The sequence below is a fragment of the Ictalurus punctatus genome, unplaced genomic scaffold (genome assembly GCF_001660625.3).
Source record: "Ictalurus punctatus breed USDA103 unplaced genomic scaffold, Coco_2.0 Super-Scaffold_100046, whole genome shotgun sequence".
In the NCBI taxonomy this organism is placed as follows: domain Eukaryota; kingdom Metazoa; phylum Chordata; class Actinopteri; order Siluriformes; family Ictaluridae; genus Ictalurus; species Ictalurus punctatus.
In genome coordinates this window covers 1,366,904-1,394,877 of record NW_026521087.1, presented here as the reverse complement: position 1 = coordinate 1,394,877, position 27,974 = coordinate 1,366,904, and the positions used below count along the sequence as shown (strand labels likewise).

General features: G+C 40.6%; 1 protein-coding gene across 11 annotated transcripts; it reads right to left on the bottom strand.

The window, feature by feature from the left end:
- Window positions 1-226: 226 nt before the first annotated feature.
- LOC124627574 (NLR family CARD domain-containing protein 3) lies at window positions 227-27,974 on the bottom strand. 11 transcript variants are annotated; one of them, XM_053678543.1, is made up of 16 exons: window positions 27,830-27,974; window positions 18,144-18,226; window positions 17,863-17,984; window positions 17,288-17,404; window positions 16,823-16,877; window positions 16,386-16,590; window positions 14,328-16,101; window positions 12,256-12,429; window positions 11,827-12,003; window positions 10,481-11,721; window positions 5,763-5,912; window positions 3,891-4,104; window positions 2,779-2,827; window positions 2,525-2,589; window positions 1,500-1,646; window positions 227-1,376 (listed from the first exon to the last, which is right to left on the bottom strand). In XM_053678543.1, the coding sequence occupies exons 3-10, from the start codon at window positions 17,913-17,915 to the stop codon at window positions 11,685-11,687; spliced, it is 2,592 nt and encodes an 863-aa protein (XP_053534518.1). In that variant the 5' UTR covers window positions 17,916-17,984; window positions 18,144-18,226; window positions 27,830-27,974; the 3' UTR covers window positions 227-1,376; window positions 1,500-1,646; window positions 2,525-2,589; window positions 2,779-2,827; window positions 3,891-4,104; window positions 5,763-5,912; window positions 10,481-11,684. The 11 variants fall into 11 exon arrangements, with proteins under 11 accessions (XP_053534518.1, XP_053534520.1, XP_053534521.1 ...); XM_053678545.1 differs by having other exon boundaries at window positions 1,500-1,628; XM_053678546.1 differs by having other exon boundaries at window positions 227-373; window positions 1,194-1,376; window positions 1,500-2,827.

Here is a 27,974-nt window from a genome sequence, read left to right as displayed (position 1 = left end):
TTTTGAGTCAAACGGAGCAGGTAGTGATGAAGCTGCCTCGAAAGATCATTTCTTTTCCTCGAAGAGTAAAAAAAAAAAAAAAAAAAAACATGAAATCCTAAATGCATGAAAAATAAACTATGTACATTTTATGTCTAATTACAGTGAACCCTACGGAGAGTGAAGCTCACAGAGGCAAAGCGTTCACGCTACAGCAAATTTCACCGGTTGACGCTAAACTCGCTCACTTAGAAGGTGCGTTTCTCTGTCCCGGGATATTCCTAGCACTGTGTGAAAGCTCCTGAGATGTCCAGCATGGAGACGTGTGTGTATGTTGATGTGTACACAGTACCAATGGTCAGGATGTACTGTTGTGTCCGAGTTTCTCGTTCTCCTGAAAAACACACGTGCGCGCGCACGCACACACATACACACACACACAATGGAATTGTAAAGCAAAACATTGGAATATATATCTTAATCACATCTCATAGTCCTTTTTATAGAGTCTGAATCAGTTTGACTGATTCATTTCGAGTTTATTCAGAGTCGAATCACTTTCTAGTGAGAATCAAATACTCATCTCAGTCTAGTTCGTTTGGAAGTGTGCGACTCTCACTAGAAAATTATTCGACTCCGAATCGTCTCGAAACGAATCAAAACCGATTCAGACTGGACAAATGGACTAATAGAAGAGAAAGAGCAACAGGAAAGAGGACAGCCTTCCTGCTGAAAGCAAACCGGATCAGAACCTTACATTAGATTGTTTTCTATATTTTTATTTTAAATCAGTTGTGTTGTTTTTCTTCTTTCTGCACTCGATTGAGGAAACACAGCAATGATAAATAAATAAATAAATTTATCTGTCCAGCTTCCTCCTCTTCGTCCCCCAGAATGACGCGTGGGTGACGGATTGACGGATTTAAAAAAAGATGTCTGGGCAAACTGTGACCTCCTCGAGTTAAAAGTGAGCATCCAAGGAAATTTAATGTGTTAACTGCACTACATTCTGCAGTCACAGCACCAGAAAAAATATGTCCATCTACTGTACATGTTAACACACAAACCAAGCTTTTGAGTATTAGTTACCCTGTCTTACTGTACAAGGCACCTGCAAATAATAAAGCAAGTAATTAAAAGTTCATCTATCATTTCACTTCCACTAATCAGTCTTTTGACCAGTCTAAAAATAAAAAGACTAAAAAGAAACAGACTTAGCAAGAAGAACTGAAGATATGTGGATGATGATGTCTCAGTTCCACCACAGCTTCAACAGCCCTGGATCTTCTCCTTTAAAGCTTGGAGAAGGGCACGTCTTTCGGACTCTTCTTTTCCAGGGCTGCCTGCGCTGACTTCATAAGATCCTGTGTCTGCAACATGTTCATGTTCCAAGTAGCCTGGAGACGCAGAGGAGATATCTCAGATTTCGACCGCTCTACTTTGTGTTTGTGGCCATACTGTGTGTGCATGGGTCTACCTTGAGGCTAAAAATGCTTTTCATGTCTTAAGCAGGTTCTTACCATGTAGTCTAGGCTCTCAGTCACACTGTGGTCTCAGGAGTAGAGGAGGTTGATTTTGGTTCCTTGGACAGCGATGCGACTCCGGCCTGCAATCTCACCTGCTATTTCCAGAGCTCCAGCAATCATTGACTATCAGGGAACACACGACTGCAGAGATGAAGAACAGAACACACACTTGCCTTCATTTATACTAAATAATGAAGCTACATGAAAAAAATACACAGTACAACCCAAAGTCACATTCTTCTGTTATCATTCCATATCTTCCATGTGTCAGTCCAGAATTTCACCATTTTGTGATCACAGAAATTAACACAAAATCAAGAAACTCCACAATATTCAGAGGAGCTTCCACTTTTTCAAAGTTACTGCAGATTTGGGCCAAAACGTGTCATGACACGTCATCACCACAACAGGCCTTCAGCACAGGTTACTCTCCTTCCTGAACAAGTGCGGACCCGGATACAAGTTACGTTCACATTCATGGGACAATTCACATTCACAGTTCCAGTGTAACCGAACTCTGACCACCTTCTACAGGTAGTCTCGGGTTCGGTACCGCAGTGCACTTCCCAGTCCACATTACGACGGTCACATTACCAACTTTTCATGCAAACTGCTCTGTGTTGGACTAAACTTCCAGGGTGAAAGCCCACTAGAACAGCTACACTGCAGAATTTTTCTGTCTAAAAATTAACAAATTTCAGGTTTTGGAGTTCTTCTTTGATAAATGACAAGATGGTAATATCATAAAATAGTCCACTTTGTATTAAAACCAGACATCTGATGCTCACTGTGGTTTATTTAATCTTCAACAAACTGCAAATGTAAATAATTGTTCAGAGTGTGCCCCCTTGTGGTCAACTCTTTCATAGGGGCTTGTACGAGTCAGAACAATCAGCCCATTCTTATCTTCTCATCACTTACCATCTCTATAGTGATCATATGGACAAAAATAGCTTGTTTACAGATCTTGGTGTAAACATGTAAGCCAGCAATGTATGGCAAGTTAATGTTCCTCATACCTTCACCTGAAACCAGGCATCCTGTGTGCACAGACGAATATCACAGGCTGTGATTAGATCCACTCCTGCGAAAGAAGAAATCAGATCCACAAAAAAAACTGTTAGTAATTCAGTCTCCTGCAACTAAAAGCCCCAGTAAAAGATAACTCTCTGATGGTTAAAGCTTTGCAGGAAAAGTGACACCACAACTCTGGAAAGTTCCATCCATATTGTTTGCTGAGTGTATGAGATGGTACTTAACACTCCCAACAGACCTGCTTCCACACAAACGCCATGCACTTCCACCACCACGGGCTTTGGACACTGCAGACTCATCAAAACACAAAGTTCAGTTTATATACCACAATGTATTACTCTAATAGGTTATTGATTGTGCAAATACTACATGCATGTAGAACCCCTACATGCTTTGTGTTTAATTTATGTAAGGAATAAACATGCGGTTATAGGAAAGTAGTCAACGATCCAATGAAGTGGAGTGACCGTTATCACCCTAAAGTAGAACTGCACATTCTGAAGTGTTTTATTCCCCTTATACCACAGCAAGTTGTCAACAAGTGCATTTCTTTATTAATTAAAGAAGAACATGTCATACGCATTAATCTATTTTAAAGGCTGACCGATAGTGGATCTTACAGATGCTGATAACCAAGTCGGGTAGCACCTACTAATAACCGATTACTACTGAATGAAAATATAACACTCAGTGGAAAAATTAAGTTCACTTTATTACAAAAATAAACAGTACTGACCGTACCATGAAAATGTACTGCACTTTTTCTAATGAAATAAACATATATACACTAATTTTATATATATATATATATATATATATATATATATATTACATATATTACACACACACACTATGAATAAATATTAAAGTAAATAAAAAGATGTACAGTATTTCGCAAAAAAGTGAGTACACCCCTCACATTTTTGTAAATATTTGATGATATCTTTTCATGTGATAACACTGAAGAAATGACACTGTGCTACAGTGTAAAGTAGTGAGTGTACAGCTTGTGCAACAGTGTAAATTTGCCGTCCCCTCAAAATAACTCAACACACAGCCATTAATGTCTAAACCACTGGCAACAAAAGTGAGTACATCCCCAAGTAAAAATGTCCAAATCGGGCCCAATTAGCCATTTTCCCTCCCCGGTGTCATGTGACTTGTTAGTGTTACAAGGTCTCAGGTGTGAATGGGGAGCAGGTGTATTAAATTTGGTGTCATCGCTCTCACACTCCCTCATACTGGTCACTGGAAGTTCAACATGGCACCTCATGGCAAAGAACTCTCTGAGGATCTGAAAAAAAGAATTCTTGCTCTACATAAAGATGGCCTAGGATATAAGAAGATTACCAAGACCCTGACACTGAGCTGCAGCACGGTGGCCAAGACCATACAGCGGTTTAACAGGACAGGTTCCACTCAGAACAGGCCTCGCCATGGTCGACCAAAGAAGAAGTTGAGTGCACGTGCTCAGCGTCATATCCAGAGGTTGTCTTTGGGAAATAGTGCTGCCAGCATTGCTGCAAAGGTTGAAGGGGTGGGGGGTCAGCCTGGGCTTTGGACACTGCAGACACAAACACAAAATCAAGTTTATATACCACAATGTATTACTCTAATAGGTTATTGATTGTGCAAATACTATATGCATGTAGAACCCCTACATGCTTTGCGTTTAATATGTATTATGTAAGGAATAAACATGCAGTTAGATGAGCTTCATTTTGGTAAAATGTTAATATGATGATGTGTTTGACCTTATATACAGCCACAATACCAACTGTAACAGTGTTGACTTCACAAAATACAGGTTTTTATTTCCTGAAAAGTAACAGTGTGTCATATGAGGTTTCCACTTGAGTATGACACATGTACAGTGTCCTCCACTAATATTGGCACCCTTGGTAAATATGAGCAAAGAAGAAAACCTTTTGTTCAAAAAAAAATTCACAAAAATACTCTGCTCTCATGGATAAACAATTGCAAACACCACAAGTTTATAAAAAAATATTTGTTAAATGAGTGTACAACAATCATTGGCACCCCTATGAATCCATGAGAAATGTATTTGAAGTATATTCCTCTTGATATTTTACTTTTTTGTACACTTGGGAAACTAGGAACAGGACATTGTTCAACCATGACTTCCTGTTTCACAGGGATAGGTAACGCATAAGCCAAATTCTCTTACTCATTCAGAACAATAAGTGAGGCCAAGATATATTCAGTGGTGCTTAAAGGTTTATGAACCCTTCAGAATTATATATATATATATATATATATATATATATATATATATATATATATATATATATATATATATATATATATATATATATATATATATGAATAAAGATGACCCAAAACATCATATTTTTACACAAGTCCTAAAAGTAGACCAAGAGATCCCAGTTAAACAAACAAGGCAAAATGATAATATTTGATCACAGACAGATTGTACACAAATGGAGGAAATTCAAGACCATCATTACCCTCCCCAGAAGATATCAACCAACAAAGATCACTCCAAGAGCAAGACAAGTAGTAGTCTGTAAGGTCATAAAGGAGCCAGGGTAACATCTATGCAACTAAAGGCCTCTCTCTCACTGTAGTGAAGGTAAGGGTTCTGTTTAGTTTGCCTTACCTAGGGCTGCTCCTATCACACAAACCATTGAAGTGAATAGCATGGAGGTGGTATTTGAAGTTAACGCAGGCTATGGAGTGATCATCAGTAAAGATCAACATTCAAACATCAAAGATTCAACATTCAAAGATGTGTGTGTGTGGGGGGGGCTACGGAAATCATTTGTTGCCTCAGCTGGTAAATACAGTAGCAAATGTACCAGGTCATAAATTGGCTAACATATTGGAGAGACAATCCGAGGTGTTCAAAGAAGAGTTGGGTCCACTACTGGAGAGAGAACTCCAGAGGCTGGTGGAAGACAAGATCATTGAACCAATGCAGTTTGCAGAGTGGGCAGCTCCCATTGTTCCAGTCAGAAAACTGATGGTTCTATCCCAATTTGTAGGGATTATAAATTCGCAGTAAATCCAGCTCTAGTGTGGAGCAGTATCCAATTCCCAAGGTAGAAGATTTATTTGCTCAGTCGGCAGGAGGAAAAATTCTCCAAACAGGACATGACCCATGCGCATCAGAAGATAATGCTGCACAAAAATTCCAATAAGTACGTTACAATCAACATGCACAAGGTATTATGTACTTACAACAGGCCACCATTTGGAGTTGCTTCAAGTCCAGCGATCTTCCAGTGCACAATAGAAGGGATTCTGCAAGACATCGCACGCGTCACAGTTTATCTGGATGACATTTTAGTCTCAGGGGCTAATGAACATCTGCAGAACTTGGATGAGGTACTGAGTAGGATAGAAAAGAGTGGACTGAGACAAAGAAGGAGCAAGTGCGAGTTCATGGGAGAAGTAGAGGTATTTTTAGGTCACAAAATTAATGCCACAGGATTACAGTCGAAAGACAGGTCCTATATTATGCTTGAGGAAGCTGGCATTGTAGCCGTGAAATCAGCTAACATTATGCTCCATGTAATGTTTGCGATATTTGTTAAACGCTAACACGCATTGCAGTGTTATAAACTACCTCCTAATGGACCACCATGCATCTCCATTCAGCCCGTGTCCTGTCAGCTAAATGTAGCCTCATGTCACTAATAATTATTCACATGTTCATGCTTTTAATAAATCTTTTTATCCTGACACCGTATCAGTGAATTTAAACTAATGCCTGCATTCAGAGTATAAGGGGTGTGTGTGCGTTTAGGAGTGCACCTTAGCACTTATTAGTCATGGTCAGACAGTGTTTGAACTAAAATATCCCCCTCTCTCTCTCTCTCTCTCTCTCTCTCTGCCAGTATCAGCCAGAGGAGGATGCCCTCCAGGAGTTTTTAATTTAATAATTTTTTTAAATTCTCTCTCTCTTTTTTAAAATAAAAACCACACCGTGGTATTGAGCATCGTGTACTTTTGGTGGTATCGGTACCGACGACTAGATTTTTGGTATCGTGACATCCCGAATATGTAAGGAAATAGGATGAACTCTGCATACAGGGAAGCTTTGTTTTATGGGGGACTCGCATAGTGAGTCCACATCCGCGGCGTGCGGCTCTTCTAAGACATCTACACGAAACCCATCCGGGAATTACCAGGATGAAAGGCCTGGTGCGTAGCTATATGTGGTTGCCACACTTGGATGCAGAGGTGGAAGCATTGGTCAAATTGTGTGCAGTCTGTCAGGAAAACAGAAATGCTCCAGCAAATGCGCCACTGCATGCGTGAGAGTTACCAGAGCAGCCATGGAGAAGGATTCACATTGATTACGGTGCACCGTGGATGGGTAGAATGTTCTTGATCGTGGTAGAGGCATTCTCAAAATGGATAGAGGTTTATCTGTTAATCAACTCTACATCCACAGTTACCATTCAGTGCTTAAGACAAACCTTTAGCCAACACAGGATACCAGAAGTAGTGATGTCAGACCATAGCAGTTTTGTTGTTTTTTACCAGTGCTGAATTCCAAGAGTTTATGGAAAGAAACGGAATCAAACTCAAGCACAGCACCCTACCATGCATTTTCCAGGCGTCTGGCTGAAAGGGCCGTTCAAACATTCAAAACCCTGATAAAAAGAGTGCTGGAGAGTCCGTTGAAAAAGCTAGCCAGAGTGCTGTTCAGTTACCGAACGAAGCCACCGTCGACCACTGGCAAATCAGCCGCTAATCAGCTGTGTGGAAGGAAACTGGTCTACACAGGGTCTCATTGAGACACAAATAATTGAGACAAAAATGGTACCATGACCAACATGGAAAGGAAAGATATCTTGTGGTGGTTGACCCAGTGTATACTAGGAACTTCAGCTCTGGACCTACTTTTATTCCAGGAACAGTTCAGAAAAAGACTGGTCCTGTATGGTGCACAGTACCATTGGGAAGTGGGCAAGTAGTGCACTGACATATTGATCAGGTGAGAGACAGGCACAATGCAACATCAATAGCACCAGAGTTGTTAGACACTTCACAGACAGATGTTGACATTCCAGTGCCTTCTACAAAAGACTCAGGTTCTTCATTCTCTGAGGAAAGTCACAAACAAAAACTGGGAGGAACTTCTGAAGTGGTTGTGTCAGAAACTTTCCTTGGGATGGAAAACCCTGAGTTGAGAAGGTCTACACGTACTAAATCTCCAAGCTATCTGAAAGATTATAATTAGTGTAGTGGTGAGTTTCACAACCACAGAACAAGAATGAACCCAGGAACTGAACTGAATCTCAAGAGAAAGTGGGGCATGCAATAAGACAATGGCCCAAAACAAAGAATGGTTAAAGAACAATAAAGTTATTGGTATGGAATGGCCAAAACTGATGTCCAAGCCCATGTGCAGGACTAATCAACAGTTACTGGAAATGATTAGTTGCAGTTATTGCTGCACAAGGGGGTCAGACCAGATACTGAAGGCAAAAGATTCACATACTTTTGCCACTCCCAGATATGTAATATTGGATTATTTTCTGCAATAAATAAATGACCAAGTATAACATGTGTCACGTTTGTTTAAATGGGTTCTCTTTGTGTAGTTTTAGGACTTGTCTGAAAATCTTGTGTCTATTTATGTAGAAATATAGAAAACTCTAAAGGGCTCACAAACTTTCAAGCACCACTGTAGCTGTGATGTGCAGCAAAAGGTTGTTGAGCTTCACAAAATGTGAAGTGTCTATAAGAAAATAGCACAAGCATCGAAAATGCTCATTTTCATCATCAGGGCAATAATGAAGAAGTTCCAGTCAACTGGAAATGTTATGAATCAACCTGGAATTGGACGTGTGTCTATATCGCCTCAACACACTGAAGAGGACGGATCGAGTGGACAAAACATCTCCAAGGGTCACAGCTGGAGAATTGCAGAAGTTAGTTGTGTCTTGGGGTGAGAAAGTCTCCAAAACTACAATCTGAAGTCACCTACATCACCACAAGCTGTTTGGAAGGGTTTCAAGAAAAAAGTCTCTACTCTCATCCAAAAACACACTCGGGTGTCTTCAGTTGGCCAGACACTACTGGAACTTCAAATGGGATCGGGTTCTATGGTCAGATGAAACCAAAATAGAGCTTTTTGGTAATAAACACCATAGGTGGTTTTGAAGCACACAGAGAGGTAGTCATATGGAAAAGTACCTCATGCCCACGGTTAAATATGGTGGTGGATCTTCAATGTTTTGGGAATGTTTTTCTGCAGAGGACCTGGACATTTCGTTAGGATACATGGCATCATGGACTCTACCAAATATCAACAGATATTAAATAAAAACCTGACTGCCTCTGCCAGAAAGATTCAAATGTGCCGTGGTTGGATCTTCCAGCAGGACAGTGATCCAAAACATACATCAAAATCAACACAAAAACGGTTTACTGACCACAAAATCATCAAGTCATTTAACACCAATGATCAGTATTGAAAATATTAACATGGATATCTGAGTCTGATAATAAAATTAACTTGTACTTGCAGTCAAATTGTGTAGTGTTTAGGACATTTAACACCCTTCCGTCCAAAAGAAACCAAAAGGGGGTACAAACTTTTACACTCCACTGTATTTGGTTGAAATTGCGCTTATAGAACAACTGAACAGCAACGTTTCCATACAGGTTTTAGTGAAATGTTTAACAATAGCAACTTGACTTGAAACGGATGATGTTTCATTAGCGTGGCCTGTGCCCAAATCCTGCACGACTGCGTATCTAGGTACACTACACACGGTCTGAACGAATGGAGTCTCTACCGCACCTAGTGCACTAGAGATAGAGATTCCATACAAGGTGATTTGGGACGGAGCCAGTGCACAGAAACCGTTTCCCTGCGAGAGGCGCAGGTGGAGCTGGAGCTGTGTGACTGATTTGTGCACCTGTGACTACAGAACTACCTCAAGTCTCCACACGGAGAGCTGTTCAAGAGAAAAACACTCCTAAAGAACAAATCACTGCGCCAGCGAGACATCAACCCTTTAACTAGACGTTCATCCCAATTCCACACAAATACCGCGGAACTACTTAGGGCTGAGAGACAGTTCAAAAAGCACTGAAAATAAAGTGTTAGTAACGAGGCTGTGTTGCTGGTCACGCGCGGTGTAGACGCGCTGATACAGAGTGTAGCGCGAGTAAGATCTGTAATGTCTAATTCAAACATTATGATCAAAAGTAAAATCATGTCTAAAGACACCGAGATACAGAAACCACAAGGTGCAGTGAAAGTGAGATTTTATTATCCATTTAGGACTGGAGTTTAATTCTGTGCTTTTTGTGCATCCATAAAAAATAATGCTATCTATCTAACTATTTATAAATGTTTATATATATATTTATCTTATTTAGTTAGTTTACATTTATATTATATAAGTACTTATGCATTATTTTTTATGGATGCACAAAAAGCACCGAATTAAACTACAGTCCTAAATTATATATATATATATATATATATATATATATATATATATATATATATATATATATATATATATATGTGTGTGTGTGTGTGTATATGTATGTATATGTATAAATATAATGTGTGTGTGTGTGTGTGTGTGTATTGGGTTCTTTTCTGTTTTGGACAAACATCTGCGTAAAGTTTTAGTCTGAATTTATATTTGTAACACTCAGTTTGTGGATTTTATTTTAAATAAACAAAAAAAGGCACTGAAAGTTTGCCCCGCCCCCATCAGATTAATCGAAAAAATAATCGACCAATTAATTGATTGTGAAAATAATCGTTAGTTGCAGCTCTAATAATAAGCTGCATCATGAAATAGATTTTTAAACAAAAAATTCATTATTATTATCGTCATTATTTCATCCCTAATGCAGTGCACTTAAACCGGAAATGACATCAATTTGTCATTCGGCCACACAGCTTCCGTTTAACTTACCTCGGGTTTAAAAACAGAACGGAGTTTTAATTCCACAAACACAGACAAAATAACCAGCTTTTACTTTTAAACTGGATCAAATCTAGCTGCAAAACTGTCAGAAATAATTTAATCTGGAGATGATTAGTTCGGTGTAATAACTCATCTGCTCAGGAGATACCCGCTGCAGCTTTTTCTTCTTCTGTGATTTCTACTGGTCGGAGACGCAGCTGTTAGGCGCGTTACCGCCACCGCGTGGACTGGAGGATATAGTTCCAGGTTGGAGGAAGTCTATCCTAACAAACTTACACCAATAATTTCCACTCATGGTTTTATTAGATCCTATTTATTATTCCAGTGGAGTTTATGACGTCTTCATGAATGCCAGCAGTGAGTCGTTCACTGTGTCTTACCCAGATATACTGAGTGAACTACTGAGTCACCACAGCCTCAATCTCTAAATGTTTAACAGCACCAAAGCTTTCAATTCTGGTGACTTTGGGAGTATTTATTTATTTATATGATTATATAATGAAACAAACATTAACATAAGCATGTGCTGCACAACATTTCATTAGTTTAATCTTACATTTTAATTTACTGTAAAGCGCTTTGCTAAATTTTGCTACGTAAACTTTTTTAGGTATTAAAACTGGTTACTGTTTGATTGATGACAAACTCCATATTTTTATACCTTGGAGCTCCGTGTTACCATGGTAATTTATAAACAATTACTAACAACATTACCTTCATCAATGCACGTTTACATTTTATTTGATACTTGGCCATTGTTACGTCCTCAGTTGTATTTCTGTTTGTACTATGTTCCATTCGTGTGTCTATGTCGGGGGAGGGATGGGTGTCTTGTCTCCTCCTCTTTTAAGCCCAGTCCACTGCAATGTGCCATTGGACGATCACATCTCGTACACGCCTGCTCCCGCCTCGTGCTTTGGGATGAGTTTTCTGTACATTTCCAGACGTGTACTTAAGCCTCGTCAGTCTCCATCCCCGGGGCAGATCGGAGCCGTTGCTTTGTACAGCAGATATTTGGTTACGTGTGTTGATTTCTCCTGTGTACGACCTTCTGCCTGTTCTTGACTTTGTTTCTGCTCTGCCCCTTTAAGTTTAATGATTCAGCTCCCAAACTGCTGGAAATGTGGGACGGGTTCTAACTCTTCACCGAGACTGCTTTATCCTGGAGAAGAGGTTTGAGGTGAGACTCCCGTCATACGCCAGTCCTGGTGAGTTTATTATAGTTAATGCTGTAAGACAGAGAAGAACATCAGCATAAACACACACACACACACACACACACACATTATTCAGTATGATACAGTAGAGTAAAGAGACAGTAATCAGTAACTCACTGTAGTGTCTCCAGGTTACAGTGTGGATCCTTCAGTAGATCAGAGAGCAGCTTCACTCCTGATTCTCCTGGATTATTACCCTTCAGATCCAGTTCTCTCAGGTGTGATGAGGAGTTTGACCTCAGAGCAGAAGCCAGAGCAGCACAACCTTCATCTGTAATCCTGCAGTTCCACATCCTGCAAGAAAGAAAACCTTCTCACACTTAACACACTCAGTTTTAGCTCTGAAAACATCCACTACACAAAATCTTTATATACACAACATTTACTCTCATCTCACACACACAACAATGACAATATCACATCACTACAATTACAGTCACCACAGAGGGAAACTGTGTGTGTGTGTGTGTGTGTGTGTGTGTGTGTGTGTGTGAGTGAGTTAGTGTGTGTGTGTGTGTGTGTGTGTGTGTGTGTGTGTGTGTGTACCTCAGTATCTCCAGTGTACAGTGTGGATTCTCCAGTCCAGCAGAGAGCAGCTTCACTCCTGAATCCTGCAGGTTATTGTCACTCAGGTCCAGTTCTCTCAGTCTGGAGGAGTTTGATCTGAGAACTGAGGACAGAACTCTACAGCTTTCCTCTGTCAGATCACACACACACAGCCTGGAAGAGAAATGATGAAATATCAGAACACTGATCTCAAACACACACACAGCCATAATACACTTACTCTTTACCATGTAACAGAAATGTGAGTGTGTTTCTCTCACACACACAAATCAGAGGACAGGACACCACATCAGCATTATTATTATTATTATTATTATTATTATTATTATTATTACTATTATTATTATTATTATTATTATTATTATTATTATTGAAATGAAAACAGAAGGGTTTTTGTTTGAATAATGGAAACCATTTTTAAGGGATGTAAAAAAAAAGTGTGTGTGTGTGTGTGTGTGTGTGTGTGTGTGTGTGGGGAGTAAGTTAACGAGTTAATTTGCTAACTGGAAATCCATCTCACACAGTGCATGCATTATTTGTTTGTTTGTTTATTTGTTTGTTTGTTTATGGTAAATATTCACACATGTTTTGTTGGGGATTAAAGTTATAAACAGGACGTATCCCTTGATCTGCACAGAGGGATTATTATGATGTTTTTGCTAACTGGAAATCCGTCCTCGAGGACAATCCTCTTTCATCCTGTAAACTAATCCCACACCAGATCCAATCTAAAGAGAAAGTCTGATCGGTCCAAACCAAACAAGGTCGGTGCGAAAGTGAAAAAGCACAGAAGAGTTTTAATCAAGTTCTATTGTAAGTGTGTAGTGAGTTAGAAGACGTCTATGTGTTACTGAACATCAGGTGTTTTTCTGCATCTCTGTATGTCCTGTGTAAACGGAGTTAGAAGAACCGCGTGTTTTGTCTAAAGCAGCTTTACTCTGGCAATAAATGAACAATTAGACATTCACCAGAACTGTGTTTCCAATCAAAGCCCTTTCAGCTTCAATACCAGTGTCACAATAACAGATCAGACTTCCAGGATGAAGTGTACCAGGCTGGGACTAAAGCCAGAAGGTCATTAAGGTATAAGGGGGAAATCTGGGACGGGGTAAAAATCCTGTCCTGATGAAACCTTTCAGAAAATTCAACGCAAGGTGCATGCGCTGCAAAAAATGACCTTGTCCCAATAAAACCTTTAAGAAAATCCAACTGACAACGCATGCACCACAAATGTAAGGTATCATATAGATATGAATAATTCATGAAGGCGATGGAGATTGGTTTGTTTTTAGAAAGAAGAGGTTAATGCCCCGCCTAGGGATAAGTTTACTGCTTCAGAAAAGTATATAAAGACACGTGTGTGTGTGTGTATAATTCAGACTTTCTGCAGACTGTCTCACTTTGTTGTTTCAATAAAGTTTGATGACCTTTGGCATCTACAAACCCTCTGTCTCTGAAGTGTTTAACTTAGGTTGGAAAGATTGTTTTCCACGACACTCTCACGTGTGTCCCTCAGTGCAGATTGGGCGGTGTGATACGCTGATACACATCATAGGAGCAGAAAATAGAATAATCAGTCATGTCTATTGATAGATATTTTCCTATATCCTCTATATCACCAGTGTCACATGTTGTATTCATATTGTTCCCATGGTGACAGTGTTCTGTTTCTCTTCTCGTTTGTGAAGTTCTGTTCAATGTCACTTTCAAACGAAAGGAGAAAAGAAAAAGTGCCTTTCACTGGTGTTTAGATCACAAAATGATCAGAAAGCAGTGATGAATACATGCAGTTATTCTGTAGAGATCATTTCTTCATCAGTTTTAGAGAAAAGGTAATAAATGGTGATAGAAGGTTTTGTCCACATGGCCCCGCCCTCAGTGCAGACGTAACGTGTTGGTGTAAAAAGTGAAACTCTTCTGTAACAGTACCAGAGGTTTGTTTAAAGATGATTAGAGTAATTATTAACCAGCATTAATCCAAACAGTGCAGTTCAGTGTTACATTAAAATAATAAACCATGCAGTAATACATTTATAAATAAAAATACTCACACAGCTCTTCTGGAGGCTTTGACCACTGGCAGCAGCTTCAGAAGACATTCCTCTGATGGGTCATATTTCCACAAATCAAACTCATCCAGCTCCTGATCTGAGTTCAGTAACACAAACACCAGAGCTGACCACTGAGCAGGAGAGAGTCTGGTTCCACTGAGACGACTGAGACCTCCTCTGTTCAGGTAAGTCTGTACTTCCTGCACTAGAGAATGATCATTCAGTTCATTCAGACAGTGGAACAGATTGATGGATTTCTCTGGAGATGGATTCTCCCTGATCTTCTCCTTGATGTACTCGACTGTTTCCTGTGTGCTGTGAGAGCTGCTTCCTGTCTGGGGCATTAAACCTCGTAAGAGAGTCTGATTGGACTCCAGTGAGAGACCCAGAAGGAAGCGGAGGAAGAGGTCCAGGTGTCCGTTCTCACTCTGTAAGGCCTTGTCCACTGCACTCCTGAGGAGATCACACATGTCTGACTTTCTGAAGAAATTAAAAAGTCCAGTGCTTTGCTCCACTAACACATTTGTCTTTCTAAAAATAAAGCAGAAAAATGCATATAAAGCAGCCAGAAACTCCTGAACACTCAGATGTACAAAGCTGAACACCTTCCCCAGGTGAAGCCCAAACTCCTCTCTGAAGATTTGGGTACACACTCCTGAGTACACCGACACTTCTCTTACATCAATGCCACACTCTCTCAGGTCTTCCTCATAGAAGATCAGGTTTCCTTTCTCCAGCTGTTGGAAAGCCAGTTTTCCCAGTGCCAGGATACTCTCTGTGGTCTGCTGAGGATCAGGGTCACATTTCTGATGGTACTTTTGGTCCTTGTGTTTGATCTGAAAGATCAGGAAGTGTGTGAACATTTGAGTCAGAGTCTTGGGGATCTCTCCACTCTCTGCTTCACCCAACATTCTCTCTAGAACAGTGGCTGAGATCCAGCAGAAGACTGGGATGTGGCACATGATGTAGAGGCTTCTTGAAGACTTCATGTGTGAGATGATTTTATTGGCCAGGCTCTGATCACTGATCCTCTTCCTGAAGTACTCCTCTTTCTGAGGATCACTGAACCCTCGTACCTCTGTCACCTGGTCTACACACTCAGGAGGGATCTGATTGGCTGCTCCTGGTCGAGAGGTTATCCAGAGGTGAGCAGAGGGAAGCAGATTCCCCTTGATGAGGTTCGTCAGCAGCACATCCACTGAGACCGACTCTGTCACATCACACAGTCTCTCATTCTTCTGGAAATTTAGAGGAAGTCGACACTCATCCAGACCATCAAAGATCAACACCACTTTGTAGGAGTCTATTAACTGTAGTTTTCTCATTTCAGGGAAAAAGTGATGAAGAAGATCCATCAGACTGAGATGTTTCTGCTTCATCAGATTCAGCTCTCGAAAGGGAAGTGGAAACATGAAGGTGACGTCCTGATTTGCTTTTCCTTCAGTCCAGTCCAGAATGAACTTCTGCACAGAGACTGTTTTTCCAATTCCAGCAACTCCTTTAGTCAGCACTCTTCTGATGGACTTGTCTTTAAAGAGATCATTACATTTGATGGGTGTCTCCTGTGCTGCTGGTCTCCTGGACGCTGTCTCAATCTGTCTCACCTCATGTTCATTATTGACGTCTCCACTCCAACCCTCTGTGATGTAGAGATCTGTGTAGATCTCATTCAGAAGTGCTGAGCTTCCATGCTGTGAGATTCCTTCATTAATTCTTTTAAACTTCTCTCTCAGGCTGGATTTCAGCTTTGTCTGATACACAGGGGCCACAGACTCTAATAAACAAAGTAATAAGATGAATTAATGTAAAATCACTGAACACAGGATTAAATGTCAAATTCAAATGCTGCTGTTCATTCCTGATTCATGTAGTAAATATTCCTGAAGGAACAGGACCATTGTACAGAGTCACCACAAGCTGGACCACGAACAGAACAGAAACGCAGCAGATGTACATGATACTAAACTCGAACTTCAAACTAAAAGTGTTCCTATCTAAAACTATTTCCTCTCTCTGAAGTGAACCTGATGGAATAAAGCCATGACTCAGAGCTCTTACTGTTGTGCAGTGTGTTAGCGAGATCTGTGTGGTTCATGTTCTTCAGGACGTGCAGTGTGATCTTCAGCGCTCCCTCTCTGACACTGTGCAGATCCTCCTCATCCTCCAACTCCCTCTCAGTGCATGCTGGGTAATCTGGACTCAGGAGCTTCCTAAACCTCTTCAGTTCATTCTTCATCAGAGTGATGACTTTGTGTTCCAGCTCCTGCTTAGAAACACACAGGAACACATCTAAATATTATAATGTTACACACAGAGATGCTTTTATTTTATGAAAAGAATAAAAGTCTCTTTCTATTCCCGCAGTTACAGCTGAAATTCTGCCTGATTACCCATAATGCTGCTGCACATCAATAAATCTGTAAATTGTCATGATCTTAAATAAAAAACCTGCAACCTGCTCATACACAAGTTACACACATTAAAAAGACACACACCTTGAATATGGAGTCCAGCTGATTTCTGCTGAGGTTTGATGTCTTCTGTTGTGGTCTGTGAAGAAATAAAACACATGATGTGATATAGACTATATGTATTCATAGCTGCACAACACACACTAATACATACAGAGACAGATATTTAACACTATCCTCTTAACACAATACACTGATTTCAGGATTTCTCACTGACACTAACATGTTTATGAATAAAACAGTGATCTAGTCATTAATGTCCCAGGTGTAAATGTTGTTGTGTAGCACCACAGACCCTCCAGCTCAGGGACTGCAGGCTGAACTGAACTCTTAAAGCAGTTTTCCTCACTGCCAGTCCGAGAGCTGCAGCACTGCACAGTTTAGTGTTTTACTGCTTCAACACCTGATAAAGATCATGAAGGGCTTCAGAATGAGACCAGTGAGTTTGATCAGGTGGAACACTGCTGTAAAACACCTCACTGTACTGACCTCACATCAGGAGAACTGGCTCCGTCTCTGAAGTGAACTGGACGATTCATTGACGCGTCACTCTTCATGGACACACAGCTGGGTTCTGGTGAGTCTGATCTCTTTCCCTCCATCATTCTAGAATTAAACAGAAATATCAGCAATAATTAATACTCTGCTGTCTCAGCACTGTTACACAATGTGTTCATCATTAAACACCAATAATTCCATCTTTTTAATTCAGCTCCAGTCTGCACACTTATTCAAACAGGAGACACGCCCCATACCTCAGGAATTACACTGATGTCAGGAGTCCCAATCACAGATAACTGACTCAGCTGGGTCTTAAAGCCTGTAGAGTTCACTGACTCAAAGCTACGCTGCTCTTCTCCTCCACATTACACAGTCCTTTTTACTCTTCTCTCAGTGAATGATTCCTCTAAACTGTTCTTATATCAGATCAGTGATATATTCACTGCTATTAAACACCTTAAACCAAAGTCTAGTTCCTCTGTTAACTAGTGAGTGTTTAGAGATACAGATCTGTTCCATGAGACGGTGTGTGTTTATTGCTGGTGAATGGAAAAGTAACTCACCTCTCGTCTCTCTTTAAGTCCTGTTCTCCAGACACACTCATGTTGGAGGTCATGTCTCCTTCTCCAGATTACAGCAGGACACACGTTTACTTCACTCCAACATCGGTGTGTTAAATCAACCCCTGTATCAGCACAGAGTTCACTTACAGGAAATAGTCTCTGTGTCAAGTCATAAAACAACCTGTGTACATTCAAACTTCAGTACAAACCCACAAAACTCTTCTGCATCTAGTGCACATTCAGTGTGTTTATATATTATAGCATTAGATGTAGATACTCACTGCGTTTTTACTCCTGAAATGCTGTATTTTCCCCTCCACACAAAATGGAGACGACTTTCACTTTCACTTCCTAACCGTTTATTCTGCAGAGGGGGAGGGGCAGTGAGGTAGGGTAATAAACACACACACACAGAGATATGGTTTGTTATCAGACAGCTTTCTGATTCATCGAGCAAAGGCCTGTAAATACTGAAAGTATAAGCCTGAAAACGCTGCAAATACAGAGAACAGAATTAAAAGTCTGGTAAAATCTACATCACACACATTATCATTTCATTACCTTCATTTATTATCTCGTGACTTCATTCAGCTGTGCACAAACAACTGTCAGAGCTCTATACAAATATATAAACTAAAATAAAATAACAGGAGCTAGAAACACTCAGCAGATCATTAGATAAAGAAGCAGAACTCATACACTGAGTAAGTTTACTGAAATATCTGCAGAAATGTATTTTTTCTGGTTTTCCCTTAATGAGAGCGAGTATCCTGATATTAGTGAGGATTGGTGTGTAAGTAGTTTTTGTGTGAATAATGAATGTTACTCAGAATAAAAGTGATGATGGAGAGTAAGTTAAACACATTGGTCAGACGAGTAACTAAGCCAGTGTTTCCCAATTGAGGTTCTGTCTGATGAGAGCAGGGGTGCGTGTAAAAATCCTTCAAACATTTTCTAAAATGATCAAATGTGTAGAAAACATTTAATATACATGAGAGATATCTGATGTCTGAAATAATAACACAGACACAGAAATAATAAGACAGACACACATACACAACAATAATAATAATAATAATAATAATAATAATAATAAACTAGACCAGTACATTTCCTGAAGAAAATGTGTGCTGCTTGACATGGCAAAATTCGGATCAGGCGCCAATACTTTCGATAGCCGGAAGCGTAGAGTGCCAATACTTTTGACAGCCAGAAGAGTGGGGTGCCAATACTTTTGACAGTTGCCGGTGTAGGATGCCAATACTTTTGAGAGCTGGACGCGATGGGCGTCAATACTTCGGAGAGCCGGCCGTGTAGTGCAGCTATACTTTTTAGAGCTGGCCGTGTAGGGCGGAAATACTTTGGAGAGCCAGCCATGGTCGGTGCCAATACTTTTGAGAGTCGGCCAGATAGGGCGCCAATACTTCTGAGAGCCGGACAGATTGGTTGCCAATACTTTTTAGAGCCGGGCGTGTATGGAGGCAATTCTTTTAGAGCTGGCGGTGTAGAGCGCCAATTCTTTCACAACTCAATGCAAGTCTATGGGAAATTCTCCGACTTTGAGCTTCCGTACCGGGAATGCCGACATTCCGATCGCTTCCATAATACAGAGCACACCTCTCCTCAATAAGCCGATCGATTCGACACCTCAACCGTCGATCTCCGACAAACGGTGCAGGACTAGTTACGCACCGAAAAAAAAGTGGAAGAAGAAGAAGAATTATAATAAGTTTGCCAAATAACAATAATAGTGCTTTTCAAGCACCATTAATAATAATAATAATAATAATAATAATAATAATAATAATATTATTATTATTATTATTAATACTAAGTTTGCCGAAGAACAATAGTAGTGCTTTTCAAGCACCATTAATTATAATAATAACTAGACCGGTACATTTCCTGAAGAAAATGTGGATGGTGCTTGCCATGGCAAAACAGGAATGGGGTGCCAATACTTTCAAGAGCCGATGGCGAAGGGCGCCAATACTTTTGAGAGCCGGACAGATAGGGCGCAAGCACTGTTGGAGCTGGCCGTGTAGTGCGCCAATACCTTTTAGAGCTGACCATCAAGGGTGCCAGTACTTTTGAGAGTAGACTGTGCGGGGTGCCAATACTTTTGAGAGGCGGCCAGATAGGGTGCCAATACTTCTGAGAGCTGAACAGATCGTGTGCCAATACATTTTAGAGCCAAATGTGTACGAGGCAATTTTTTAAAAGCTTTCTGTTTAGAGGGCCAATACTTTCGAAACTCAATGCAAGTCTGTGGGGAATTTTCAGAATTTGAGCTTCCGTAGTGGGAATTCCCGCATTCTGATCGCTTATAAAAGTCATAGCACACCTCTGCTCAATAAGCCGATCGATTCGACACCTCACCCGTCGATCTCCGACAAACACGAGAGAAGTTACGCGCCAAAAAATAGTGGAAGAATAATAATTATTATTATAATAACTAGACCGGTACATTTCCTGAAGAAAATGTGAGTGGTGCTTGCACTGGCAAAATTTGGATTGGGCGCCAATACTTTCGAGAGCCGGATGGATAGGTTGCTAGAAGGTTTTAGCTTGATGCTAGCATGTTTTAACATGTTTTAGCATCACGCTAGCATGTTTTAGCATCACGCTAGCTTGTTGTAGCATCACGCTAGCTTGTTGTAGCATCACGCTAGCTTGTTGTAGCATCACGCTTGCACGTTTTAGCATCACGCTTGCACGTTTTAGCATCACGCTTGCACGTTTTAGCATCATGCTTGCACGTTTTAGCATCATGCTTGCACGTTTTAGCATCATGCTTGCACGTTTTAGCATCATGCTTGCACGTTTTAGCATCATGCTAGCTTGTTTTAGCATCATGCTAGCTTGTTTAATATCATGCTAGCTAGTTGTAGCATCATGCTAACATGTTTTAGCATCATGCTTGCACGTTTTAGCATCATGCTTGCACGTTTTAGCATCATGCTTATATGTTTTAGCATGTTTTAGCATCATGCTGGCATGTTGCTAGCATGTGTTAGCAGTATACTGGCTGTTTAGGGTGCTAATACTTTTAAAGCCGGACAAATAGGGTGCCAATATTTTCGAGAGCCAGACAGATAGGGCGCCAGCATTGTTAGAGCCGGCCTTGTAGTGCGCCAATACTTTTTAGAGCTAACTGTCAAGGGTGCCAGTACTTTTGAGAGCTGGCCGTGCGGGGTCCCAATACTTTTGAGCGCCGGCCGGATAGGGTGCCAATACATTTTAGAGCCGAACAGATCGTGTGCCAATACATTTTAGAGCCGAACGTGTACAGAGGCAAAACCTTTAGCGCTTTCTCCTTAGAGGGCCAATACTTTCATAACTCAATGCAAGTCTATTGGAAATTTTCAGAATTTGAGCTTCCGTAGCGGGAATTCTTTATAAATCGCTTTATAAATCGCTTATAAAAGTCATAGCACACCTCTCCTCAATAAGCCGATCGATTCAACACCTCACCCGTCGATCTCCGACAAACGGTGCAGGACTAGTTACGCTCCAAAAAAAAGTGGAATAATAATAATAATAATAATAATAATAATAATAATAATAAGTATGCAAGAGAACAATAGTAGTGCTTTTCAAGCACCACTAATAAAACACTTACTGTTACGATAGACAGCCACCTCCTCTTTGAAGTATTCCTCAAAATAAAAATAAAACTTTAGCGGTGCTAAAATGAGAAGCCGTAGGTTCGTTTAAATCACACAGTGCAAACACTGGTACACAGCCGAGATCTTAGAGACTTCTGTGTAACTCACTCCACTTTTAAACATAGAGTCCACCTATTGCTGGGGGTATCGTAAAGCCAACAACACCCCCAGACCCCAACTCATTATCATAAACATACTGATAGGATTACACCACCACCCCCGGTCATAAAATAAGTGTCTCCACACAAAGCTCTTGCTCAGGAAAACACAAAGATCATAAATTAGACTACCTACAAACTGTTGGTCAGGAAAACACAAAGATCATAAATTAGACTACCTACAAACTGTTGCTCAGGAGAACACAAAGATCATAAATTAGACTACCTACAAACTGTTGGTCAGGGGTTTAGAGAGAGAGAGAGAGAGAGAGAGAGAGAGAGAGAGAGAGAGAGGTGTCTGAAACATGTATGTATGGGCGGGGTTTAGAGAGAGAGAGAGAGAGAGAGAGAGAGAGAGAGAGAGAGGTGTGTCTGAAACATGTATGTATGGGCGGGGTTTAGAGAGAGAGAGAGAGAGAGAGAGGTGTCTGAAACATGTATGTATGGGTGGGGTTTAGAGAGAGAGAGAGAGAGAGAGAGAGAGAGAGGTGTGTCTGAAACATGTATGTATGGGCGGGGTTTAGAGAGAGAGAGAGAGAGAGAGAGAGAGAGAGAGAGAGAGAGAGAGAGAGAGAGAGAGGTGATTCAGTTTTTTGTCTTCTAGTTTAAACATTACGGAGATTCTTTTAGCCAGCACTTTAACATTTTTACCTCGTAAGGATCTTTGTTTAGAAGTCATGTAATACGCACGATTCTTTTTAAACAGCTCTTTTAATCATTTTTACATGCTAAAGGTTTGTGTTTAGAATGTATGTAATACACACAATTATTTTAAACAAAATCTTTATAAAAATAAATAAATAAATAAATAAATAAATAAAAAACGCTTTACCTCCTACACTTTTTATTCAAAGGCAAACCAGGCTCCTAAAAACATAATCAACAATTGTTTTCATTTATTTCACAAACAAATATTCTACTCCTATATGTACACATTCAAACATCATGCTTTTCTAACAGTGTGTTTACACAAACAGAATAACGCCACACAGTAACACAAACACATCCCCATATTAACCATTGATACTCTTTTCAGACGTATTTCACCCCCCCCCCCCCAAAAAAAAAAAAAACAAAAAAAAAAAAACAAACAAACAAACAAAAAAAACAGACTCATTAACATGAACACCTTTGTTGGGGGGCTACTCCCCCACACACCCCTCTCCACCACTGCCCAGACACACAGGAGCTAGATTGACCCACTGATACAATCGATAGGGTTACCCCCCCCACCCCGGTCATGAATTAGGCCACTTACAGAAATGTCGGCCTGAGAAGCACAAAGGGCTATAAATCAGCACACACTACTTTGATTGACAGTTTGACAGAAAGTGTGTGTTACTCTTGTTGGAACAAAGTTACTGGTGTGACTCTAATTCTCTTTATTTTTAATGGTCTAGTAAAAGGGCAGTCTGTGCTCCGGCTCCCTATAGTGGCCTGTGTGAATCACTGCCTCTTGTCAAATTTTTATAAAATATTATCTATTAATTTATTAATATCTGTGTGTGTGTGTGTGTGTGTGTGTGTGTGTGTGTGTGTGTGTAGGACTACACAGTGTCTTTGTGTGTGAACAGGAGCTCAGCTATTCTCTCTGAATAAAGAGGAACTTCGCGCTGTCATTCCTGAAGAAGGAGCGAGGGTGTACAGCCAAGTTGCCGTACAGAAGGCACTGCTGGAGGTAAACACACACATACGCACACACACACACACACACACACACACACACACACACACACACACACACACACACACACACACACACACGCTAATGATGTGTATAAATGATGAGTGTTTTTTCTCAGGATGTCAGAAAGGCAACAGAGCTGGAGGCAGTGATGGAGAAACAGAAGATGAAGGTGGATTTCACAGAGCAGAGTGGAACTCATACGCCTCGTACTCTAGCATACTACATCTAGCATACTAATAAAAAAAATAAAAAAAACATTTATTTAATGCCTTTACACACACACACACACACACACACACACACACACACACACACACACACACACACACACACACACACACACGTCTGTGTGATATATTACAGACTATTCCTCACACACTTACACAAATCAACTGCCATTTTATGGTAAAGCTGTCTAAATGTAAATGTTCAATCTTTGACTGTGCATTCATAAATTATAATAACTTGTGTGGCATTCTCTGTTATTTTAAATATCTCTGTGTGTGTGTGTCTGTGTTTCAACATCATTTTACAAAAACACTATTCAACGTTTCATCAGAGAGTCTGCATCTTTTGATCAAAGTTGCATGGCGTGAGACCATTCAGTGCTTTATAGGTTAATAACAGTATTTTATAATCAGTGTGAGATTTCACTGGGAGCCAGTGCAGTGTGGATAAGATCGGGGTGATGTGTCGTATCTTCTGGTTCTAGTTAGGACTCTAGCAGCTGCATTCTGGACTAACTGGAGTTTGTTTATGCTCCTACTGGAACATCCAGACAGTAAGGCATTACAGTAATCTAATCTAGAGGTGACGAATGCATGAACTAGTATTTCTGCATCATGTAGTGACATTAGACAACCCCAAATCTCGGTGCGTAAAGGGCGAGGCATAAAACCACTTCTGAATGCGCATGATCTCCGCTCCCTCAGACGTCACTGTCTTAAAAACAATCATGAGTCTGTAATGAAGATCCTGACATGGGCTCGGGAATACTTTGGTAAACCTTAGTCAGTCGACAGTATTCGCCGCTGCATCCACAGATGCAGGTTAAGGTTTACTACGTAAAGCAGAGGCCATACATTGTCCCGAAGCTCCGACCACTTCTCTGGGCTCGGTCTTATCTAAGATGGACAGTAGCACATTGGAATCTTGTTTTGTGGTCTGATGAGTCGACATTTTAAATAGTTTTTGGAAAAACAACCGTCGTGTTCTCCGAGCCAAAGAGGAAAAGGACCATCCAAGCTGTGATCAGAATCAGGTCCAAAAGCCAGCGTCTGTCATGGTATGGGGGCGTGTCAGTGTCCATGGTATGGCTACATTAATCTCTTCAGCCAATTCATCAACTTGCATACTAGATCCCGTACCTACATGTTTGTTTAAACAGATTGGTCCAGGAGTAATTGAACCACTTTTAAATATAATCAATTCTTCCCTAAGCACTGGCTATGTACCTAAATCACTTAAATTAGCAGTTATTAAACCCCTGATTAAAAAACCTGATCTTGACCCGTCTCAATTGTCCAGCTTTAGACCAATATCTAATCTCCCCTTCATCTCTAAGATTTTAGAAAATGTTGTAGACAGCAGTTATGCTCGTACTTAGATAGGAATAACATTCATGAAATGTATCAGTCAGGACTTAGACCTCATCATAGCACAGAGACAGCGTTAGTTAAAGTAGTAAATGACCTTCTACTGACTTACGATCAGGGTTGTGTCTCGCTGCTTGTGTTACTCGACCTTAGTGCAGCTTTTGATACTATAGATCACACTATTCTCCTTGATAGATTAGAAAATGTTGTTGGTATTAAGGGAACAGTCCTCTCCTGGCTCAGGTCTTATCTGACCGATCGTTATCAGTTCGTAGATGTAAATGGTTATTTCTCCATGCGTACTGAGGTTACTTTTGGAGTTCCACAGGGTTCTGTTTTAGGCCCACTGCTCTTTACTTTATATATGCTACCCCTAGGACAAATTATTCGTAAACATGGAATTAGCTTCCACTGTTATGCTGATGATACACAGTTGTATGTTTCAGCGAAGCCAGAGGACAGACAGAAGCTTAGTAAAGTTGAGAATTGTGTAAAGGACATTAGACATTGGATGTTAATTAACTTCCTTCTGCTTAATTCTGATAAAACAGAAATACTTTTATTAGGCCCACGTGTAGCTAGAAGTATTCTTTCTGATCACATGGTTACTCTGGATGGTCTTTCTGTTTCATCATGTGCAGCAGTTAAAGACCTTGGAGTGATTATTGACTCCAGCCTATCATTTGATGCTCATGTAGATTATATTACTAGGATAGCTTTCTTTCATCTCAGAAATATTTCTAAAATAAGAAACATATTGTCACTACATGATGCGGAAATACTAGTTCATGCATTCGTCACCTCTAGATTAGATTACTGTAATGCCATACTGTCTGGATGTTCCAGTAGGAATATAAATAAACTCCTGTTAGTCCAGAATGCAGCTGCTAGAGTCCTAACTAGAACTAGAAGATACGACCACATCACACCGATATTATCAGTACTGCATTGGCTCCCAGTAAAATCTCACATTAACTATAAAATACTTTTATTAACCTATAAAGCACTAAATGGTCTCGCGCCACAATATCTAAGCGACCTTTTGGTTTTATATGATCCGCCACGTCTACTTGGATCAAAAGATGCAGGCTATCTGACAGTACCTGGAATAGTGAAGGCTACAGCAGGGGGAAGAGCTTTCTCTTATAGAGCCCCACAGTTATGGAACAGTCTCCCTATTAGTGTTTGGGACTCAGACACAGTCTCAGTGTTTAAGTCTAGGCTTAAAACGTATTTGTTTACTCAAGCCTACCCTGACTAGATTCTGTTCTACTACTTCGCAGTCATAATAATCTTTTTTCTCCCTCTCTCCTTTCACCGAGCCCCACACGAATTTATGGAGATACTAGAGATCCAGATCCTTTCTGCCTCTGGATGGAGCTCAAATCTTCTTTAATTCCAGACTGCTGGGACTACGGCTGCTCTTAACGCCATACAGACTTCATATAAATCCATAATGAACTTTTTCACACTATCTGTTGTTACCCAGATGAGGATGGGTTCCCTTCTGAGTCGGGTTCCTCTCAAGGTTTCTTCCTCTTAAAACATCTTAGGGAGTTTTTCCTTGCCACCGTCGCCACTCAGTTGGGATAAATTCGCACCTTTAATATCTGTATACGCTGTTGATATTTCTGTAAAGCTGCCTTGAGACAGTCTATTGTAAAAAGCGCTATACAAATAAAACTGAATTGAATTGAATGTCTCTGTACATTGCTGCATTCATCTTTCCCTCGATCCTGACTAGTCTCCCACTTCCTGCCGCTGAAAAACATCCCCACAGCATGATGCTGCCACCACCATGCTTCACTGTAGGGATGGTATTGGCCAGGTAATGACTGGTGCCTGGTTTCCTCCAGACATGACGCTTGCCATTCAGGCCAAAGACTTCAATCTTTGTTTCATCATGGTCTGAGAGTCCTTCAGGTGCCTTTTGGCAAACTCCAGGTGATCTGTCATGTGCCTTTTACTGAGGAGTGGCTCCCGTCTGGCCACTCTACCATACAGGCCTGATTGGTGGAGTGCTGCAGAGATGGTTGTTCTTCTGGAAGGTTCTCCTCTCTCCACAGAGACACGCTGGAGCTCTGTCAGAGTGACCATCGGGTTTCTGGTCACCTCCCAGACTAAGGCCCTTCTCCCCCGATTGCTCAGTTTGGCCGGGCAGCCAGCTCTAGGAACAGTCCTGCTGGTTCCAGACTTCCTCCATTTATGGATGATGGAGGTCACTGTGCTCATTGGGACCTTCAATGCTGCAGAAATGTTTCTGTACCCTTCCCCAGATCTGTGCCTCCATACAATCCTGTCTCGGAGGTCTACAGACAGTTCCTTGCACTTCGTGGCTTGGTTTGTGCTCTGACATGCAGTGTTAACTGTGGGACCTTATATAGACAGGTGTGTGCCTTTCCAAATCATGTCCAATCAACTGAATTTACCACAGGTGGACTCCAATCACGTTGTAGAAACATCTGAAGGATGATCAGTGGAAACAGGATGCACCTGAGCTCAATTTTGAGTGTCATGGCAAACTCTGTGAATACTTATGTACATGTGCTTTTTTTGTTTTTTATTTTTAATAAATTTTCAAAGATTTCAAACAAACTTATTTCACGTTGTCATTATGGGGTATTGTTTGTAGAATATTGAGGAAAATAATGAATTTAATCCATTTTGGAATAAGACTAACATCACAAAATGTGGAAAAAGTCAAGTGCTGTGAATACTTTCTGGATGCACTGTACATCACTACAATTACAATCACCACAGATGGAAACTGGATGTGTGTTTGTGAGTATGTGAGTGTGTGTGTTTGTGTGTGTGTGTGTGTGTGTACCTCCAGTGTACAGTGTGTGTGTGTGTGTGTACCTCAGTATCTCCAGGGTACAGTGTGGATTCTCCAGTCCAGCAGAGAGCAGCTTCACTCCTGAATCCTGCAGGTTATTGTCACTCAGGTTCAGTTCTCTCAGTCTGGAGGAGTTTGATCTGAGAACTGAGGACAGAACTCTACAGC

Bases quoted from the DNA above. Each gene is read 5' to 3' on its own strand.
- LOC124627574 (XM_053678538.1), bottom strand. From the start codon at position 17,915: ATGACCTCCAACATGAGTGTGTCTGGAGAACAGGACTTAAAGAGAGAC. The intron at 16,591-16,822 runs GTGTGTGTCTTT...GTTTCTAAGCAG, and splicing joins AGCTGGACTCCATATTCAAG to GAGCTGGAACACAAAGTCAT. The intron at 11,722-11,826 runs GTGAGTTACTGA...TCTGTCTTACAG, and splicing joins TGTAACCTGGAGACACTACA to CATTAACTATAATAAACTCA.